General features: G+C 38.3%; 1 protein-coding gene across 1 annotated transcript in view; it reads left to right on the forward strand.

The window, feature by feature from the left end:
- USP24 (ubiquitin specific peptidase 24) overlaps positions 1–17,951 on the forward strand; it is a gene marked incomplete at its 3' end in the record, with an annotated part of 135,476 nt that overhangs the window by 79,827 nt on the left and 37,698 nt on the right. Inside the window, exons 29-40 of the mRNA XM_084241782.1 lie at positions 3,095–3,180; positions 3,330–3,423; positions 4,614–4,769; positions 6,381–6,478; positions 8,107–8,202; positions 8,322–8,550; positions 9,759–9,918; positions 10,715–10,870; positions 11,735–11,805; positions 12,488–12,648; positions 14,599–14,660; positions 16,859–17,050. Of these exons, the coding sequence (XP_084097908.1) occupies positions 3,095–3,180; positions 3,330–3,423; positions 4,614–4,769; positions 6,381–6,478; positions 8,107–8,202; positions 8,322–8,550; positions 9,759–9,918; positions 10,715–10,870; positions 11,735–11,805; positions 12,488–12,648; positions 14,599–14,660; positions 16,859–17,050 (1,561 nt within the window). The remainder of the gene's footprint in view (positions 1–3,094; positions 3,181–3,329; positions 3,424–4,613; positions 4,770–6,380; positions 6,479–8,106; positions 8,203–8,321; positions 8,551–9,758; positions 9,919–10,714; positions 10,871–11,734; positions 11,806–12,487; positions 12,649–14,598; positions 14,661–16,858; positions 17,051–17,951) is intronic.

Below are 17,951 nucleotides of genomic sequence, written 5' to 3' on the forward strand. Positions count from 1 at the left end.
TAGTCCATCAACTGCACCTCTAAATCCTCATCATCTTGATGTGGTTGGTACATATGATCACTTTCCCTTGAAATACTTTCTTTACTTGGCTTTCAGGACTTATCTGGCTTTCCCTACCTCTCTGACTCTGTTTTGTCTCCTCTGCTGATTCTTGATCTCCCTAATCTATACAAAAGATTTCCCTAACTCAGTTCTTTAATCTGTCCCCTGCCTGTGCTCAATACCTTAGAAATTACATCTCATTTCAAAGCTTTGTATATTCTTTGTACACTGATCACACCCCAATTTTTTTTTAAAGATTTATTTATTTATTTATACAAGCACTGGGTACAGTCAGAAGCGCGGGAGGGTGAGAGAATTCACCAGAGTCAGAGCGGGGAACAGAACAGGCAGAAGGACTGAAGCACACTGCTGAGGGGAGCAGCGGGCGGCAGGAGAGGTCTGCACACCATGTAGGACCCTCCTCCGGTGGCTGGGGAGCAGCTGGGGATAGAACCGGCGCTGCAGAGGCTGCAGGCAGCTTCGCAACCCAGCGCTCAACCGCTGCGCCACCAGGGAGGCCCCATACCCCAATTTTTATCTTTAACTTGAAGTCCCAGATATTGATCCAACTACTTTAATGTCTCTTCTTAAATATGAGATAGGCACCCCTATCCTAATAGAGCAAAGCAGAACTTATGATACCTCTTCCCACTACCTCACCTCTATCTCAAACCTCATCATCCCACAAATTGCCGTTTCAGATAATGGCACCTTTGTTCTAATAGACCTTCATGCCAGAATCCTTGCACACTTTCTTTTTGTCATACTGACATGCATCACAAATCTTTGTCTCTACCTTTAAAATGTCTAGCTACATTTCTCTCCCTTCATAGCTTCCACACCATTCCAGGCAACCACATCCCTCACGGGGAATGTTTCGGTCGTGCCTGACTGGTCTCACTACTTTTGCCTCACAGCTTTTCAGCTTCTTATCTTTATAATGCCCAGCAGCCCATGATTTTTTTTAAACAAGTCAAAATGTGCCACTCCTGAGCTCAGATGCTTCAACGAGTCTCATCTCACTTAGAGCAAGAGCCATAGTCTTTACTGGGACCCACTGGGTCTACCTGATGTGCCCCTGAGGACCTCCGTAAGATCATCTCCTTTGGTCCTCCTTCCCTCACACCACTCCAGCTGTATAGCCTCCTTGTGGGTCCTCAAACATAGCACGGCCTGTGCTTCCTCTTCCCTATACGGACAGTGTTCCTCACTAACATCCCACGAGTTCTCTTTGACTTTCTTCAACTTTTACTCAAATTGTTACCTTCTCAGTAACTCACCTTTGGCAACCCTGTCTAAATTTTTAACCCACTCCTATTCCTGCACTTCTTATTTTCCTTCCTTACTTTATTTTTCTTTAACATACTATATACTGTATTTATATTGTTTAGCATCTCTGTTCTCAGTAAAATATAAGCTCCATGAGAGCAGACTTTTGTCTACTTTTGTTCACTGCTACATCCCCAGCACCTAAAACAATGACTAGCACATAGTAGAAACTCAGTCAGTATTTGTTGAATGATTCCATGAATCAGTTATAACCTATTTTTTTACTCCTGATTTTTTTTTAAATTTTATTTTTATATTCCCCATACAATTACAACCCCCTTATTTTGACCCCAAGCCCTCCTTTCCCCGCCCTCCACCCCCCATAGAGTGTCTCTGGTTCGTAGTTGTTTGTCAATTTTGATATTTTCTTTCTTACAGTTATTCTTTTTCCTGGTCCCTTATTTAAGTTTTCTAGATTCCTGCTATGAGTGAGACCATCCGGTATTTTTCTTTTTCTTTCTGGCTTATTTCGCTGAGCATGATCTCTTCCAGCCCCATCCATATTGCTGCAAATTGCATGTGTTTATCTTTTTTGAATGCTGAGTAATATTCCATGGTGTATATGTACCACATCTTCTTAATCCAGTCATCTATTTTTGGGCATTTGGGCTGTTTCCAAAGCCTAGCTGTTGTAAATAGTGCTGCTATAAACATAGGGGTGCAGGTGTTCTTTGGAATTGATGTTTCTGTGTCCTTTGGGTAAATACCTAGGAGTGGAATTGCTGGATCATATGGAAGCTCTATGTTTAGTAGGTCCAGAAATCTCCACACAGCTCTCCATAGTGGTTGGACCAGTTTGCACTCCCACCAACAGTGCAGGAGAGCGATTATAACCTATTTATTTGTACGTTCTGTGTCAGGAATTGAACTTGGCACTTGGGGCACAGAAATGACAAGAGTGTTCCACTCTGTAGACTTTTACAGTCTATGATAATATCAGCTTCATGTAAAATAAAGCATTTAAATGACACAGGGATTTTCCCCCCAGAGTAATTATACATTATATATATATATAAATATATACTATATTATAATATATAATATATAATAATATATATAATATATATATTCCTTTAATTCCAAATGTAAGATCTTGGTGTGGCTGTAGCTAAGTAACTGTACTTAGATATAGTGAGAATTTAAGAAAGAAATCTTTCTGAGTGCTATTATGACAGTTGACTAACAACAGAAACTGTACACAGCATCTTCAAGTTTAACATTTTAAACTATCTCATATTTATCCTGAACTTACTATAAACCTTCCTGTATATCAGTATACTCTAGAGTGATGTCAAGTTTCTTACTCCTTATAACCAGAAAATAATACTTTAATTACATCTTAAACTGCTCTGGGTATTGTGTGTAAGTTTATACACAGATGCAGACCACCTGAATTTTGCTTTTCTATCACTATAACCTTACTTGCTCCCGGTGAGCTTTGGTCAGCTTCTGCTCATTACACCTGCCCTTTGTCTTGTCTTTCTTCTGCTGCCTGCCTTTTGGTTCCCTAGCCCATTCGTTGGCAGGTGGATAGAAATGAGCCAAGGAAATAAGTACACTAGATGGTAGTATTTCCTCATTATGTGTTCCCAGGTGGTGTGCTACCTGCAAATTTTGTGATGGCCAGTTTTTTAGAACTGTATTTTATTGTTGGCACATTTGATTAGAAGAGGAGAAAATTCTTTTATAAATTTGTATTTATATTTTGCTTCTGTCCCCCCAGGAGAAATCCCTCCCTGGTGTAGTGATGGCACTTGTATGTAATGTATTTGACATGCTCTACCAGCTTGCCAATCTAGAGGAGCCAAGGTAAATATAAGTATTTATGAAGCTTGAAAGAAAGTTACTAAGGAGCCAAGTAACTTTTCACTTGAAATTTATTTTATAGTCTATACTAAATTGCTCTGTTATTCAAAGTATGGCGTATGTGAAAAACATTTCAATTTGAAAATTTTCAGGATAACTCTACGAGTACGAAAGCTTCTGCTCTTAATACCCACTGATCCAGCCATACAGGAAGCCCTTGACCAACTTGATTCTTTAGGAAGAAAGGTATGAGCATCTTGGATAATTATTTTACTGGCATGAGAATTTTATGTTGATTCAGTGAAAACACAATGTGAAATCAGATCAAGGCTGTCTGATAACACCCTTTTCTTAGCAATTTTTCTTTCTCAAAAAATGCTTTTCCCATAAATGGAAATCAGAACTCTTGTTGGCTTTTAAAGTATTAGTCAATAATGACATCAAATTTTAGACCTAAAAGAACCTTTGACATCACCCGCTTTTTTTTTTTTTTTAAAGATTTATTTATGCATACAAGAACTGGGGTTCAGGCCAGAGATGCGGGAGGTGAGAGGATTCACCAAAGACAGAGAGGGGAGGAGAACAGGCAGATTGACTGAAATACTCTGCTGAGGGGAGCAGCGGGCAAGACAGGAGAGGTCTGCTGTGCCATGTGGGTCACCTCCCTGGCCGGGGATCAAACTCTTGCTGCAGTAGCTACAGATTGCTTCATAGTGCTGACGCTTAACCTCTTGCTCCACTAGGGATGCCCCAGACATCATCTGCTTCTACTTCATTCATGTTATATGTTAAGAAACCAAAGCCCAGAGAAATTAAGTGTCTTGTTCAGGATCAGACCTTAGTTTTGATTCAGTTGATTCTTCTGTTGTGATGCATTTCTGAATGTGATTTTTACATATATTTGAGTTGCTTACATAAATGGATTATTCTTTAAGTTTTTTACATAGTGGACATATAAATTTCATTTTGTTAAATTCTTAGAATATTGTTCCTTAAGAGTTTTATATATAGAAATTGTTTATATTTACCAAATAAATTAATTTAGATTAAAATTGTTAGAACTAATAAGTTAGGAATTTTATATTTCAGTGACTGAAATTTATATCAGCTCAGTGACATATGGCTTATGTATTAATTTGAGGGATTAGTGTAATTATAGTGACTTTGTTAATATAGTGACTTTGTTAATGTTGCATAGAATACACTCTCGAAGGCATTGGTATAGGATGGCAGTACTACTGAACACATACAGTGTTATGGAGTTTGATGTTTTGCCAGTAATTATAAAGTGATATGTTTTTATGAGGTTAATTTTTAGAAAATTCTGTTGACATGGCTTAATGAGGAAAAGAATAATAAAATATATGAAAATAGCTGTTTCTCTTTAAACTGTGCCTTTAAGATACACTTTCTTTATTTCATTTTTTTAAACTTAGAAAACATTACTGTCTGAAGCAAGTTCTCAGTCTTCAAAATCTCCATCCCTCTCTTCAAAGCAACAGCATCAGCCAAGTGCCAGTTCAATCTTAGAAAGTCTGTTTCGATCTTTTGCTCCAGGAATGTCTACTTTCAGAGTACTCTACAACTTGGAAGTAAGAAACCTAATTTATTTTTTGTTTGTTTTAATTTGTAGAATCAAAGGTGCCAGAAATAAGTAAATAGCTTCCTGTTTTTATTGGATTGCTGTTTAAAAATTATTTTTAAAAAACATACAAAATAGATTATAAATGGAAACATTTTACCTTTTGCTTGTTTTTTTTCTTTTCTATTTTTATTTATATATGTTCTTATACTTGCATGATAGCATCTAAATAAAGAACTAGGAAGCCATTTGTATTGAAATATGTCATTGCCTTCCTCTGGAACTTTCTCAAGTCCGCATAATATTATTAATCCTCAGTCTAATTACTTAAAAAGTGCTAATTTTTAAAAAAAGCTGTTGTGATTTGTTGATATTAGAGAAGTTTTCTGAGCAGTTACTCCAGAGACACATTAATATTTCAAGGTTTTAAAAAAGCTATTGGAAGAATTTGAGCAACAGACTATTTTTACTCTCTTCTGCCCCCTCAGTAGATTTTAACTAGTAGATTTGATTCAGTGAACTTTTATGAAATAGTCACTGTGTGCAAGTTATAAAGAGTCAGAATTGAAAAGACAGAATATTTGCTCCAAGATCTCATGATGGAGGCTGACTGTGCTGAATCTTGAAAGTATAGCACTAACAAGCTATGTGGAAAAGTGGTCTGCTAAACACTGTTCTGTTCTAGGAGTTGTAGGCTTGGCCCTCCTATCACTTCAGGTCTGGTGGGGGGAAAGTTCTGAATGATTCTTCTTTGTCCCAGAACATCCTTTTCAGACAGTTATTTATTATAGAATGCAGACCAAATTACCAAATTGCCATTTACCTTCAGATTGTGGATCACAACATAGGTCATGAATATTTTAGAGAGTACTTCCATCCGCTTTTTTTCCCGAAGTTTCATTTCATCTGACAAAAGGGAAAATTCTATGCCTAAGATCTTTCAGCTGTTAGATGGTAAAGCTAGAGTGTGAAATACATTTGTAAACTCATACTATATTTAGATGAAATACTTCTCTGTTATCCTGAAATAGTCAGTTTAGCTTTTTTTGAAATAGGGGCTGTCATGCCATAAAAGGGCATGGATATTAAAGTGACACATACCTGGATTTGAATTCAAGTGCTGCGATAGGTCAACCTGTATCAGTAAACACATGTGCCATGCATTGTGAGGTTAAGACAACACATATTAAGACACTCATCCTATGCCAAGTACATTGTAGATGCTTAATATATGGGCATTAGAATCACTATTAGGGAACTCACCTATTGTTCTTAATAAAAGAATTATTTCATAAAACTTTATGTACTTATTCAAGAACATATCTAACATATCACCTGACTTTGTCTGCTTTTATCTAAACCTGAGAACCTAAAACATTCCCATCTGAGTTTCATGAAAACAAGTTTCTTCAAAATGCAAACATTTTTTTTTGCTAAGTAAATAGAACCTGAAAAATGTGGGTTTTTTTGGTTGGCAAACATCAGCTCCTCAATGTTTCTAGGGGAAAACAGCGTGCAGTGTTTAAAGATATTCTGACCCAAGTTCTCTCTTTTTACTTATTAAAGGAGTAATTTGTGCTGGAAATGTCGGGATGATTAATTGTGCTTATCTGTTTCCAAGGTTCTAAGTTCCAAACTCATGCCAACGGCTGATGATGACATGGCGAGAAACTGTGCAAAATCTTTCTGTGAGAACTTCCTCAAAGCAGGAGGTTTGAGGTTAGAATTTCAATATAATATTATGTAAAGAAAGAAAAAGGGGTAATTGATGGGACTGAGTTCTCTCCATTGAAGGGAGATTTGTTACATGAAGAAGTAAGCCATGTCCTCTGGAGAGGAAGGAGTGAAGACCAGCCTAAAGCTTGAACAGAAGATAGGTGAAGAAGTTCCTATTTGGAGGCCTTTAGGAGAAGAGAAGTTGGGTAGAGACTTAGAAGAGAAATAGGGAAGAGGAAACAAGGGGAATGGAAATTGGGGCTAAAAGAAATAGTAGTACACAGTTGTACACAGTTTTATTCTTTGTTCAACATTTTAGAGGTATTTGTAGTAAAACCTCATTTCAGATCACTTAGGCAGTTGCAGAGCTGTGGTAATACAGGCATTTTATTTCTGGTTTATTTTTCCATGACAGTTATATGTGAGGCATTGTTCTAAATAGTGGGAACAGAACAGCAAGTAGATTAGACAAAATTCTATGTCCTCATGAAGTATAAAAGAGAAGACAATAAACAAATAAAGATAAGTGTATCAGATGGTGTTAAGAGCTGTAGAGAAAAATCAGGCAAGGAAGGGGGGATGGAAAGGATTGTGATTTTCAGTAGATCATTGATCAGGGGAAGGCTTCAGCAGCGGGGTGACATTTTACAAAGAACTGAAGGAGGTGAGGGACAGACCTGGAGATACTTGGAGAAAGGCTCCTCAAAAGCACATTGACCACAAGGCACGGACCTGGAGTTCAGCAGGAGGCTGATGTGGTTAAGTGGAGGAGGTTTCATAGGGGGACAGGAGATCACCGATTCAGCAGAGGTTGGTTAGGTAAGGTTACATAGCCAGCTTTTAGGCTATAATGAAGACTACCTTTTTCCTCTGTAGGAAATAGTAAGCCATGGAAAACTGTGTTCAGAGGAGGAGTGCCATGGCCTGACTTATATTTTTAAAGAATCAGTCTGATTCAGCTCTTAAAAATAGGTTTTGGGGTTTAGAGAGTCAAGGATTTGGAAGCAGAAAGAATAATTTGGAAGTTTTCTCAGTAATATAGGTTGGAGTGGATATAGTTTTATTGAATATAGGTATTCTGTATATATTTTTGAATTGATAGTTCTAATAATACCAAGATAGCTAGCAGTTAATCAGTGAACTGAAACCTGTTAGTGAGAACTATCTAAACATTTATCTTGGGTAACTTTTTGACTAAGCAAGGAATCTAACTGTAAATGGACTGGGAGGAATATAGGTATAGAAATCACTGAGAAGGGCCTCTCTGGTGGCACAAGGGGTTAAGCACTGCACTGTGAAGCAATCCGAAGCCTCTACAGCACAAGTTCGATCCCCGGCCAGCCAGGGAGCAACTCACATGGCGAAGCAGACCTCGCCTGTCTCGCCCGCTCCACACCTCAGCAGTGTGTTTCAGTCTGCCTGTTCTGTTCTGCCCAGCTCTTGTGTGCATGAATAAATAAATCTTTAAAAAAAAAAAACACTGGATAAAAATATATATGGTCCATTTGTATGTCAGAATCTTATAGAAATTTCAGTAATTGATAACATTTACAAGTAATTAAATTACTTATAGAATATTTCCTATGAAAGAGATAGAAAGCTTTAATATCTACCTTTTCTTTCCTTTGAAGTTTGGTTGTAAATGTTATGCAGAGGGATTCCATTCCATCAGAAGTAGACTATGAAACAAGGCAGGGAGTTTATTCCATCTGTCTGCAACTTGCAAGGTATGTAACTACATTGCTTCAATCTCAAAAGACAAAGCTTGACTTTTTCTCCCCAAATTCCATCATTTTAAATAGTATGACATGGCCTTGAATAAGTCTAGCTTTTTATTTCCTTAAAGGTTTTTACTTGTTGGACAAACAATGCCCACGGTTTTAGATGAAGACCTCACCAAAGATGGCATAGAAGCCCTTTCTTCTCGCCCGTTCCGAAATGTCAGCCGACAGACAAGCAGACAGATGTCCTTATGTGGTACCCCAGAAAAGTCATCTTACCGACAGTTGTCAGTGTCTGACAGGTCTTCTATTAGGGTTGAGGAAATCATCCCTGCCGCACGAGTTGCAATACAAGTAAGTGATATGTGTATTCAGGAAATACTAAGTGCCTAGTATTTAGAAGGCACTGGTTGTGATGAGGTACTGTGCTGATACAAAAACTATGACGTGAATATTACCTTTAAGGAATTTGCTATGGGAAAAAACTAGTTTCAGGTAGAAAAGGTCAAGAGTTTGAAGAGAATTGCAAAGGCTTTTCAGGAAATACTGCCTTCACCTGTTACTGCCTGTAGTGGGCAGGAAGGGACACGGAGCAGGTTTTCTATGATCGAGCGGACTGAGTAAAGGAGGAGAAGAGTCCTGGAGCCCTCAGTGGCTTTTTCAGGCTTTTATTGGGATTTAGCAGGTACACAGCAGACAGGGGTGCTGGGGGGTCGGGAGGCTGGCTGGCCTCCCAGCCCCAGTAAGCCTTCACTCTATCTGGGCTCTCCGGCGTTTTCTGGTAGTCTCTGCTTCTCTGCTCCTCGTGGTTCTGCTACTCTACTCTCCCTTTTGTTCTTCCTCTCTGCTTCTCTGCTTCTGCTTCTGTTTGTTTTTCTTCCCTCGGCTTCTACTGGCGTCCCCGTGACACTGCCCTTAAAAAGCCCAGTCTTAGCCCAGGTGAATCCCATCTACATAGGCCCACACCCTATTCCAGGTGCCTGCCATCAGGCATGCATTCAGGACTGCAGAGTTCCGTCATCTATCCTAATTGTGGGAGGGCAGAAAAGCCTGATACTATTTTACTTACCCTATACTGCCATAGATGATTTTCTGTAGAAGTTGGCTTTCAAGCTAGGCCTTGAAGGATAGGGATTAGATGTATAGCAGTAAGTATGGAGAGCTGGAAAGAGGAGAGTTTTTTAGGCCAAAGGGAGGGCTTGAGCTAAGTTAGAGAGACCACGGCAGAACTTATCTGCGGAATCATTCTGTAGTCCATATAGGGCAGAACATAGCATGTTGAGGAGGGGAGATGGTGAGCAGGAATCTCGTGATGGGAGATTTAGTGCCAGAGCATGGAGATCACTGTCTGTTTTACAGGTAAGCAGATTTTAAGAGTCTTTGGACTGATAGAAATGTGATAGAAATGTGAAATGTGATAGAAATGTGAAAACTTTGTCCCTCTGGATAATCTTGAAGGGAGAAGAGTTTCACAAAACTGAGACCTGTGCAAAGGTTCTAGAAGTGAGTGGAGTAAGTTCAAGATGACCTTTTCTCATAAATGCTCTTTCTATCTTCTTTAGACAATGGAAGTAAGTGATTTCACTTCTACTGTGGCCTGTTTCATGAGATTGTCATGGGCTGCAGCTGCAGGACGACTTGACCTTGTTGGGAGTAGCCAACCAATTAAAGAAAGCAATTCTCTGTTTCCTGCTGGAATTCGAAACAGACTTAGCAGTTCAGGTACTGATTAAAAAGGGAAAGTAATTAGAACATTGGCTAAGAAATAGCTATAAGAATTATCTATGTATAAGTTATTTTAGAGCCACAAAAAGGAAAAAATCTTTTCTCTTGCTTTTGAGCACAACTATAAATTCATCAAGCTCTGCACTTAAGATGTGTGTACATTACTGTGCCATTCTTTATTTAAGAAGTAAGCATTCAGAGCAGATGGGAAAGCTAGATCAAGCAGAGCTTTTAGCTTGCTAAACATAAAAGTGTTATGAGGCCAGTAATTGTGACTATAATAAATTAATCTAAAATTCCTACTGGAAAAAAGTTATGATCTTGGTTTGGCCAGTTATTTTCTATTAGGCCTTTATAAATAGCTGTATTTCTCAGCTTTGTTGGGTTTTCCTGCTCATTCTGTGTGGTAAAAGTGCCTCAATAACAAGAGTTTTAAAAATGAATGACATACATAAAGTGCAGAAATACACAGGACCTTTACACATGTATCACCCGTCTAGATCAAGATATACAACATTTCTAATATCCCAAGACGACTCTCTTGTGCCACCAAAATTGCACTATTCTTCTGTGATCTGATATTAATTTGCCCCATAAATACATTTTCAGTGCCTACAATTGTGATTTAAGTAGGAAGTAGTTGGGGTCAAGGTGATTGAATGTCTCTTGTTTCTTAAAGTTTATCCTTGAACTATTTAACTTCACTTGAGGATGCCAGAACACTATAAGAAGATATTAGAATGTCAGGTGGGTCCTGTAGGTTCCTCAATAACGTTCTGCTTGCTATTCTCAGGAAGCAATTGCAGCTCTGGAAGTGAAGGAGACCCAGTAGCCCTGCACGCAGGCATCTGTGTGCGACAACAGTCTGTATCCACCAAAGACTCACTGATTGCTGGAGAGGCTTTGTCTCTTCTTGTTACATGCCTACAGCTTCGGAGCCAGCAACTGGGTATGCTTTCTCTTCTTCATTGCCTACAAGTGTTTGCTTCATGTCATCTATGCAGTGAGGTATTTTCTGACCACTTTTTAAAAGAAACCTTACCCTCACCTTACCCCACCACCTCCTAAACCACTTACCTTATTTTTTTTCTATATCTCTTATCATTTCATGACATATAGTATATCAAGTGTATGTCACAATCACCTCCCCAACTAGATTGTACGCTCCACAGACTTGTTCAATTTGTTCCCTGCTGAATCTCCAGGGACTGAGCACTGTACAGTGTATATAGTCGGCTCTCAATAAATATTTATTCAGAAACGAAGTCTTAACAGCACAACTTTTTAAAAGTGTACTCTACTGTTTGCTATAAAACCCAAATTAATTATATAAGATAATCAAGGTAAGCACTTGAATAAGTTAGACATTTATATCAGAAGTGTTACTATGAAATGCTTTTAAGCAAATATCATACTCTTGTTTGATTTTACTGCAGTTGTTTAATTTTGATATTTTCAGTTAAGATGAAGAATTGAAAGCTTGTTTTTGTGATTTTTTTTTATCATGTGTAAATTTGTTGTAGGGTACATTTTATAGTTCACAGGTATTAATAGTTTATTAAGGCAAGATACATTTCTTCTAAAACTGTTATCTGTGAGGTGTCAAGCTAAAATGTGGGATCCTGCTCTTGGGCAACATTCTCTGGGGAGCTCATAGACATGGGGCAGTTGTCAAGGTCCTGAGTTCAGTTCCATGAAGAAGAATAGATGAATTTCTGCTGTAGTTAAGCTCAAGATTTACTCATATTTTTTGGAATTTGGAAATGCATGTGCTAATGCAGCTCTCCCCTCCCCCAATTTCCCTTATCATTAGCATCTTTCTATAACTTGCCCTGTGTGGCTGACTTTATCATCGATATTCTGCTTGGATCACCAAGTGCTGAGGTAAGGACTTTTTGCATTACTTAATAAAAATTCCTTTTGTCTTGTCCTCTCATATGCTCTCAGCATACCTGTGATCTTGTGGGAAGTGCAAAAGGAACAGCACTTAGTCCTCTTGGGGATCATACAAAGGGACTGCAAACCACTCTAAAAGCCAAGTGAACATTTGGACCATCTGTTTGCTTTTCTGTTCCATATTTCTGCTCCATATCCCATAAGTTAAGAGAGTAGTACTGTGATTAATTTGAGTTTGTTCATTACAAACAAAATGACATGGCCAGTGTTCATCACCCATAATTGGTAAAGGCAGGTAGCATTAAGCATCAACATTTTGGACAAAATTAAGAAAGATGAACTTGAAACCTTGAACTTTCATTAGGTTTTATAATTCTGATTTAATTATATGACCTGGAAAATAAGTTTTTAAATACTTGAAGAAAAGTTATTTCTTATTTTCATTTACATTATTGATTAGAGTAGAAGAAGAATATGGGAGATCAGTTCCCAGACCGCACTTGTTTTTAATTAACCCTAGTTTTTCCAGTGGAACTTTACTATTAATGAGTCAAGTGCTCATTCCCTTGTAAAGTACACATCAGAGTATAAACTTTGGAGAAAAAACATTTTTTAAGGACTCTCTAAGTGTTGGCTGATATACATCCTTGCCCTAATAATGTATTTTCAGATTCGCCGTGTTGCCTGTGATCAGCTGTATACCCTTAGTCAGACAGATACTTCAGCTCATCCAGATGTGCAGAAGCCAAATCAGTTTCTCCTAGGTGTGATTCTCACTGCTCAACTGCCTCTCTGGTCCCCAACTAGTATTATGAGAGGAGTCAACCAGAGGTATGTAATAAAGATGAAAAAGCTCATGTTATAAAGAGAATAATGATTTTTATACTGTTCCACTAGAGACCACACTGAGATGAAAAAAGTATTTCTCCTTCCCGCTTCTAACATTTGTGCCCTAAAGATGGCATTTAGTTATTCTCCCCATTCAGCTCAAGTGAATTAAAAGAAAAGATATGAAGTTTTCTTCCCCTCCATCACCCCCAATACCCACCTTTATCCCACCTGATCTGTTTTCCCCAAAGAGAAAGAGGAGCTCATCTGGTTGGTGAGAGCCTGAAATTATTTGATCTGGTCACTGTGTGAAGGTCCCACCACTCACGTCTCTCTCTTTCTCAGATTAGCATGCATCTTCATGTGTAGAGGTAGCTGGGTGTCTTTCTGGCTTTCTTTCTTGAATTTATACATACCTGGGCATATAGGAAGATTGTGGTACAAGATCATAGAATGACTTGGGTTAATTTGTTCTGTCTTCCTACCTTCCCCTTCCTTCCTAGGCTAGCCTGCATGCTAGGGTGTCCTAATGTAGACCCAGGAAGGGACATGGGAGATCCCATATTGAACTCGAGTTTAAGCATTTTCTCCAACTCAGCTTCACTGGAGAGTCTCTGTTGAGGGGCTTATTAAGGTGCTGATTTGTGAAATTAATATCTATTTTTCCTGTTTATGTGCTTTATACATTAGTGTCCTTGAAGGTAAGAAATGTTAGTGCTCTACAAACCCCTAACAAAAAAGCATCCAAAAATGGCCTTTATCTTTAAAGTAGTAAAATATAAAATTTAGGGCCTCCCCCGGTGGCGCAGGTGGTTGAGCACCACACTTTGAAGCTCTCCACAGCCTCTGCAGCGCTGGTTCGATCCCGGCCGGCTGGCGAGGGGCCCACATGGCACGGCAGACCTCTCTTGCCTCGCCTGATGCTCCCCTCAGCAGTGTATTTCGTCAGTCTGCCTGTTCTGGTCCCGGTTCTGTCTCTGGTGAATCCTCTCACCCTCCCGCGCATCTGGCATGTTGCCTGGTTCTTGTATAAATAAATAAATAAATAAATAAATCTTTAAAAAAAAAAAATTACCATATTAACCATGTTTAAGTATACAGTTCAGTGGTATTGAGTACATTCACTTTATTGTGTAGTCATTACCCCTGTTTCCAGAACTTTTCACCATTCCAAACTGAAACTTTGTACTCATTAAATAGTAATTCCAATTATTCCACCTCCTCCCTCCATTCCCTGACAACCAACATTCTACTTTTTGCTCTCTATGAATTTGACTGTTCTAGGAGCCTTGTAAAAGTGGAATCACACAGTATTTGTCCTTCTGTGTTTGACTTAGTTTATTTAGCATAATGTTTTCAAGTTCATCTATGTTTTATATTTATAGCATGTGTCAGGATTTCATTCCTATTTAGCACAGTACTATTTTTTTTTACTCTCCTTAATATATTATTTTTATTGGTTTTTTATTATTTCAGTATTTCTTTTTTCAATTTTTTTATTCCTTTATATATGTGTGTGTATGTATATGTATTTTACATCATTATTCATTTTTGTACAGTTTGCTTTCCCTCTCAGGTGTCATCCCCATAAAAATTTCCACCACCAAGTCACCTGTGATCCATCACCATAGTCTCTTGTGCTCTTCTCGCCCTGTTTTAATCCCTTTAATCCCTCTTCCTTCCTTTCCCCTGCTGAATGTCTCTGATTTATACTTGCCTGCTAGTATTGTCTTTTCCCCTGCAATCCTTTATTTGGTTCTCCTGTACTCCTCCTGTAAGTGAAACCATCCAATATTTTTCTTTTCCCTTCTTACTTATTTCACTGAGCATAATCCCTTCCAGCTCCATCCATGTTGCTGTGAATGGCATGTATACACAATGGAATGGCATATATACACAGTGCTTTCTATTTTTAAATCAACCTCTCTAATAAATTAAATCTGTCTTTTTTAGACTATTATCTCAGTGTATGGAGTATTTTGATCTGAGGTGCCAATTATTAGATGACCTAACAAGTAAGTAAATATGTCTAATTTTGATTTGTGTCGGGGAGGGAATGGAGAGGAGTTAGAGGACAACACCGAATAAGCATTTCTAATTTGACTTAAGGTATCTCCAGTGTAAGTGATATTCTAATTATTATATTGAATTTTAATTTTTACTTTCTTGAAAACAGCATATAAACCCAGATGTCAGTGATCTCCTTTTATATAGCCTACCACTAATGTAAAGATTTGTTTATTTAAAAAATTAATAATAATGTAAGAAAATAAATTAAAAATGAAAAAAATTAAAAAATAAAAATAAATAGTCAAGCTTGTATTTTAATTGCACTAATGAAGTTTTTAGGAGAGGTCTTTCCCTCTAGTATATTCTGATAATTTTTAAAGGTTGATCATTGAAAGAAAGAGGAAATACATTGAGATACGTTGCTACTAGAAATGATCGTAATTATTTTACGTTAAACAACTTAAATATTTAGTGTTGGATGATTGAAATATTCTTAGAAATTCTATTGTTAGAGTGTTTCAATTTCTGCACTCACTGTTAAATAATACAAATGTATATTGAAATTCTCTGTAGTTTTAGTTGTTAGTTTACTTCCCTGGCTACACAAAAATTTGCTTCAACTTACAGGAAATAAAAATCAGAATCAATAAAAATGTTAGTTGGAAAAGAGTATCAAGGCCAGAAAGTTGAAACAAGCCTTGTATGTATGGTATGCAGGCTGCAAAAGCCCCATACAATCAGAGTTTGGTGGTGAGGTTCTTTAGGACAGAGGCAAAAAGGAAAGAGCATTTGGCTAGTTGTTCTTAATACCCCAGAAGAAGAAACAGAGTATTTTCTCAAAACAAGCAAATCTTTTTTTCCCAGCGGTTAGATTTAAAAGAAATTACCTATAGAACTTCATGTAATGAACACATAAAGGCTTAGTGACTGGTAAACCTCAGCACCCTCTCTAAGGCAAAGGCCTTCATTGATTTCCTCAAGTATCTCTTGAAAACTGAGGCTGCAGTGCTCTGAGCAGAGCAGTGAAAATGGTTTTGCTGAAACCTGGCAAGTAAACCCTGAGTGTGTATTGCCTCAGGGATAACATTGCTCATATATAGAGAAGTGGATGGACTCCCTGTTCCTCTAACTGTCTAGCCTGATAGTGCTTTTTTCAACCAGCCCTCCAGTGAAAGTTGGGCAGCCTCCAGTGAGGTTTTGCTGTTTGACTTAGACTTGGAAAGATATTCCACTTTTCTTCTTGAGGGCTTGGATTCATGAATTGGCTATCCATATACAACTTCAGAATGCAAAAGCAAGTTATTAATAGAGACCTCCCCTGTGTTGTGATACTCCAAAATCCCTTATTGGGATATTCAGGACAAGCTAGTAGTATGTTTTAAAATAAACAATATTTGCCATTGTTGGTATATTTTCTGTTTGCCATTGTGTCCTGGGCACTTCTTGCCTGGCACCCCCTGCAGTGTTGGTTTTAGCCCCATTTATAAATAAGGAAACAAAGACAATGAATAAGTGGTAAAGAAAGGATTCACAGCTGGTGCCAGTGCAGCTCTGACCCTGAAGTACTTTTCACCCACCCTGCAGGAAGAACCCTGCTTCCTAGTCACTATAATGCAGTACAGTTACATGTGGACACTCCTTCCCAATCCCAGCTTCCACTCTGGGATCTTACTGTAAATCCTCATTTGGAGAGGGAAGTGAAATACTTAGCATAAAAGAACAAGTTAATTCTTCAGAGTTTGGCTCACTGTTTGGAAACCTGGACTCCTGCTGCCAGGGGCTTGACATCTCTCCCCTTTGCAGACTACCCTTCTTGGTTTAGGAAACACTGTGAAGTATTGGCTCTCCTCAGATCCCTCACCCATTCTTCCCTTGGGGCATCTGCAGATACCACCAAACCAGAGCTTCTTCAGAATAAGGACTGTCTCCTTTAGTTCTGTTCCCAGCACAAAGCACAGTGGCCTGCCCAGAGGAGGCATGCAACAAATGTTTGGTTTATAACTGATTAACTGAGGGAGTGAGGGATGGGCCTGAGCCTCTGTGGTCCTTATGGGCAGCAGTTCTGGCCTGTTATTTATTAGTGAGGGTTTTTTTTTTTTTTTGAGCTCTGCAAAGTACAAGATTAGAGACCTGGCTTTGCTTACTTTAATTCAGGATTTTGACTGTGAGAAAGGAAATCCCTCTTTCTTTTGTTTCCTCTTAGCTTCTGAAATGGAGCAGTTAAGAATCAGCCCAGCTACTATGCTCGAAGATGAGATTACTTGGCTGGATAATTTTGAGCCTAATCGCACAGCTGAATGTGAAACCAGTGAAGCAGACAACATCTTACTAGCAGGACACTTACGACTCATTAAGACCCTCCTTTCACTCTGTGGGGCAGAAAAGGAAATGCTTGGTAATTATTTCTTCATCTGGTCATGAGGCAGAATACCTTAGTTCTTAGTTATTGCCATAGTTTCATGTGTAACTGGGAAAATAAGATAGGTTCTATGTTCCATAGAAAGTTGACTCTAGGGGCAATAGGAGAGTAGCTGGAAATGTAGTGGTTAAATGTAGTGGCTATTTAAGAGACACTTTCCTTTTGTCATAAAACCACATAGAGAATTTTGTAGTGTTCAAAACACTTAGATTATATAACTAACTGCCAGGTTTTAAAAAAAATACATAATTCAAAGTAGGTTTTTAGTTTTGTTATTATGTACTTTGTAATATATTATCTTCTTTTAAAGGTAATTGTCATCCGGGGAGGCAGCCCCTACCTACTACCCCAGGATGGTGGGGCACATGAAATTCTCCTGGGATATACATATAATTTGTAAAACATAGTCAACATTATAAGTTATAGTGAGAAAATAAATTATAACTTTGTCAGTCTTACCACACAAACTAACATTATGATATTTTCTTGGCAACTGGGGATACATAGAAAAGAGTGATTCTTAACCAGAGTGAGAAGGTACATTGCTTTTAAAAGTTTCAAAAATCCTTACATGGACTCCCTGATGCCCAGAGTAAGAATTAATTATTCACTCAAGCCATTCTGCTATGTGGTGTTTTTGGCATTTGTGTTTCTATAGTGCAGGCTTAACACCTTGTGCTCTGTTGCAGTCTTGTAAAGGAAAGTACTCTCACTTGTCTTTGTATCCTGTCCCGACTCTCCTATCCATCCCCACCTTGCTGCCACACAGAGCTTTGCCATACTGTAAGAGCTCAAATGAATAAGCAATCAAGTTAAATTGAACACCCTGCCATTAGGTGGCTTGGGTACCTTTGCTACTCTGATAAGAAAGTGAAAG

This window comes from Talpa europaea (genome assembly GCF_964194135.1).
Source record: "Talpa europaea genome assembly, chromosome: 9".
NCBI classification, from domain to species: domain Eukaryota; kingdom Metazoa; phylum Chordata; class Mammalia; order Eulipotyphla; family Talpidae; genus Talpa; species Talpa europaea.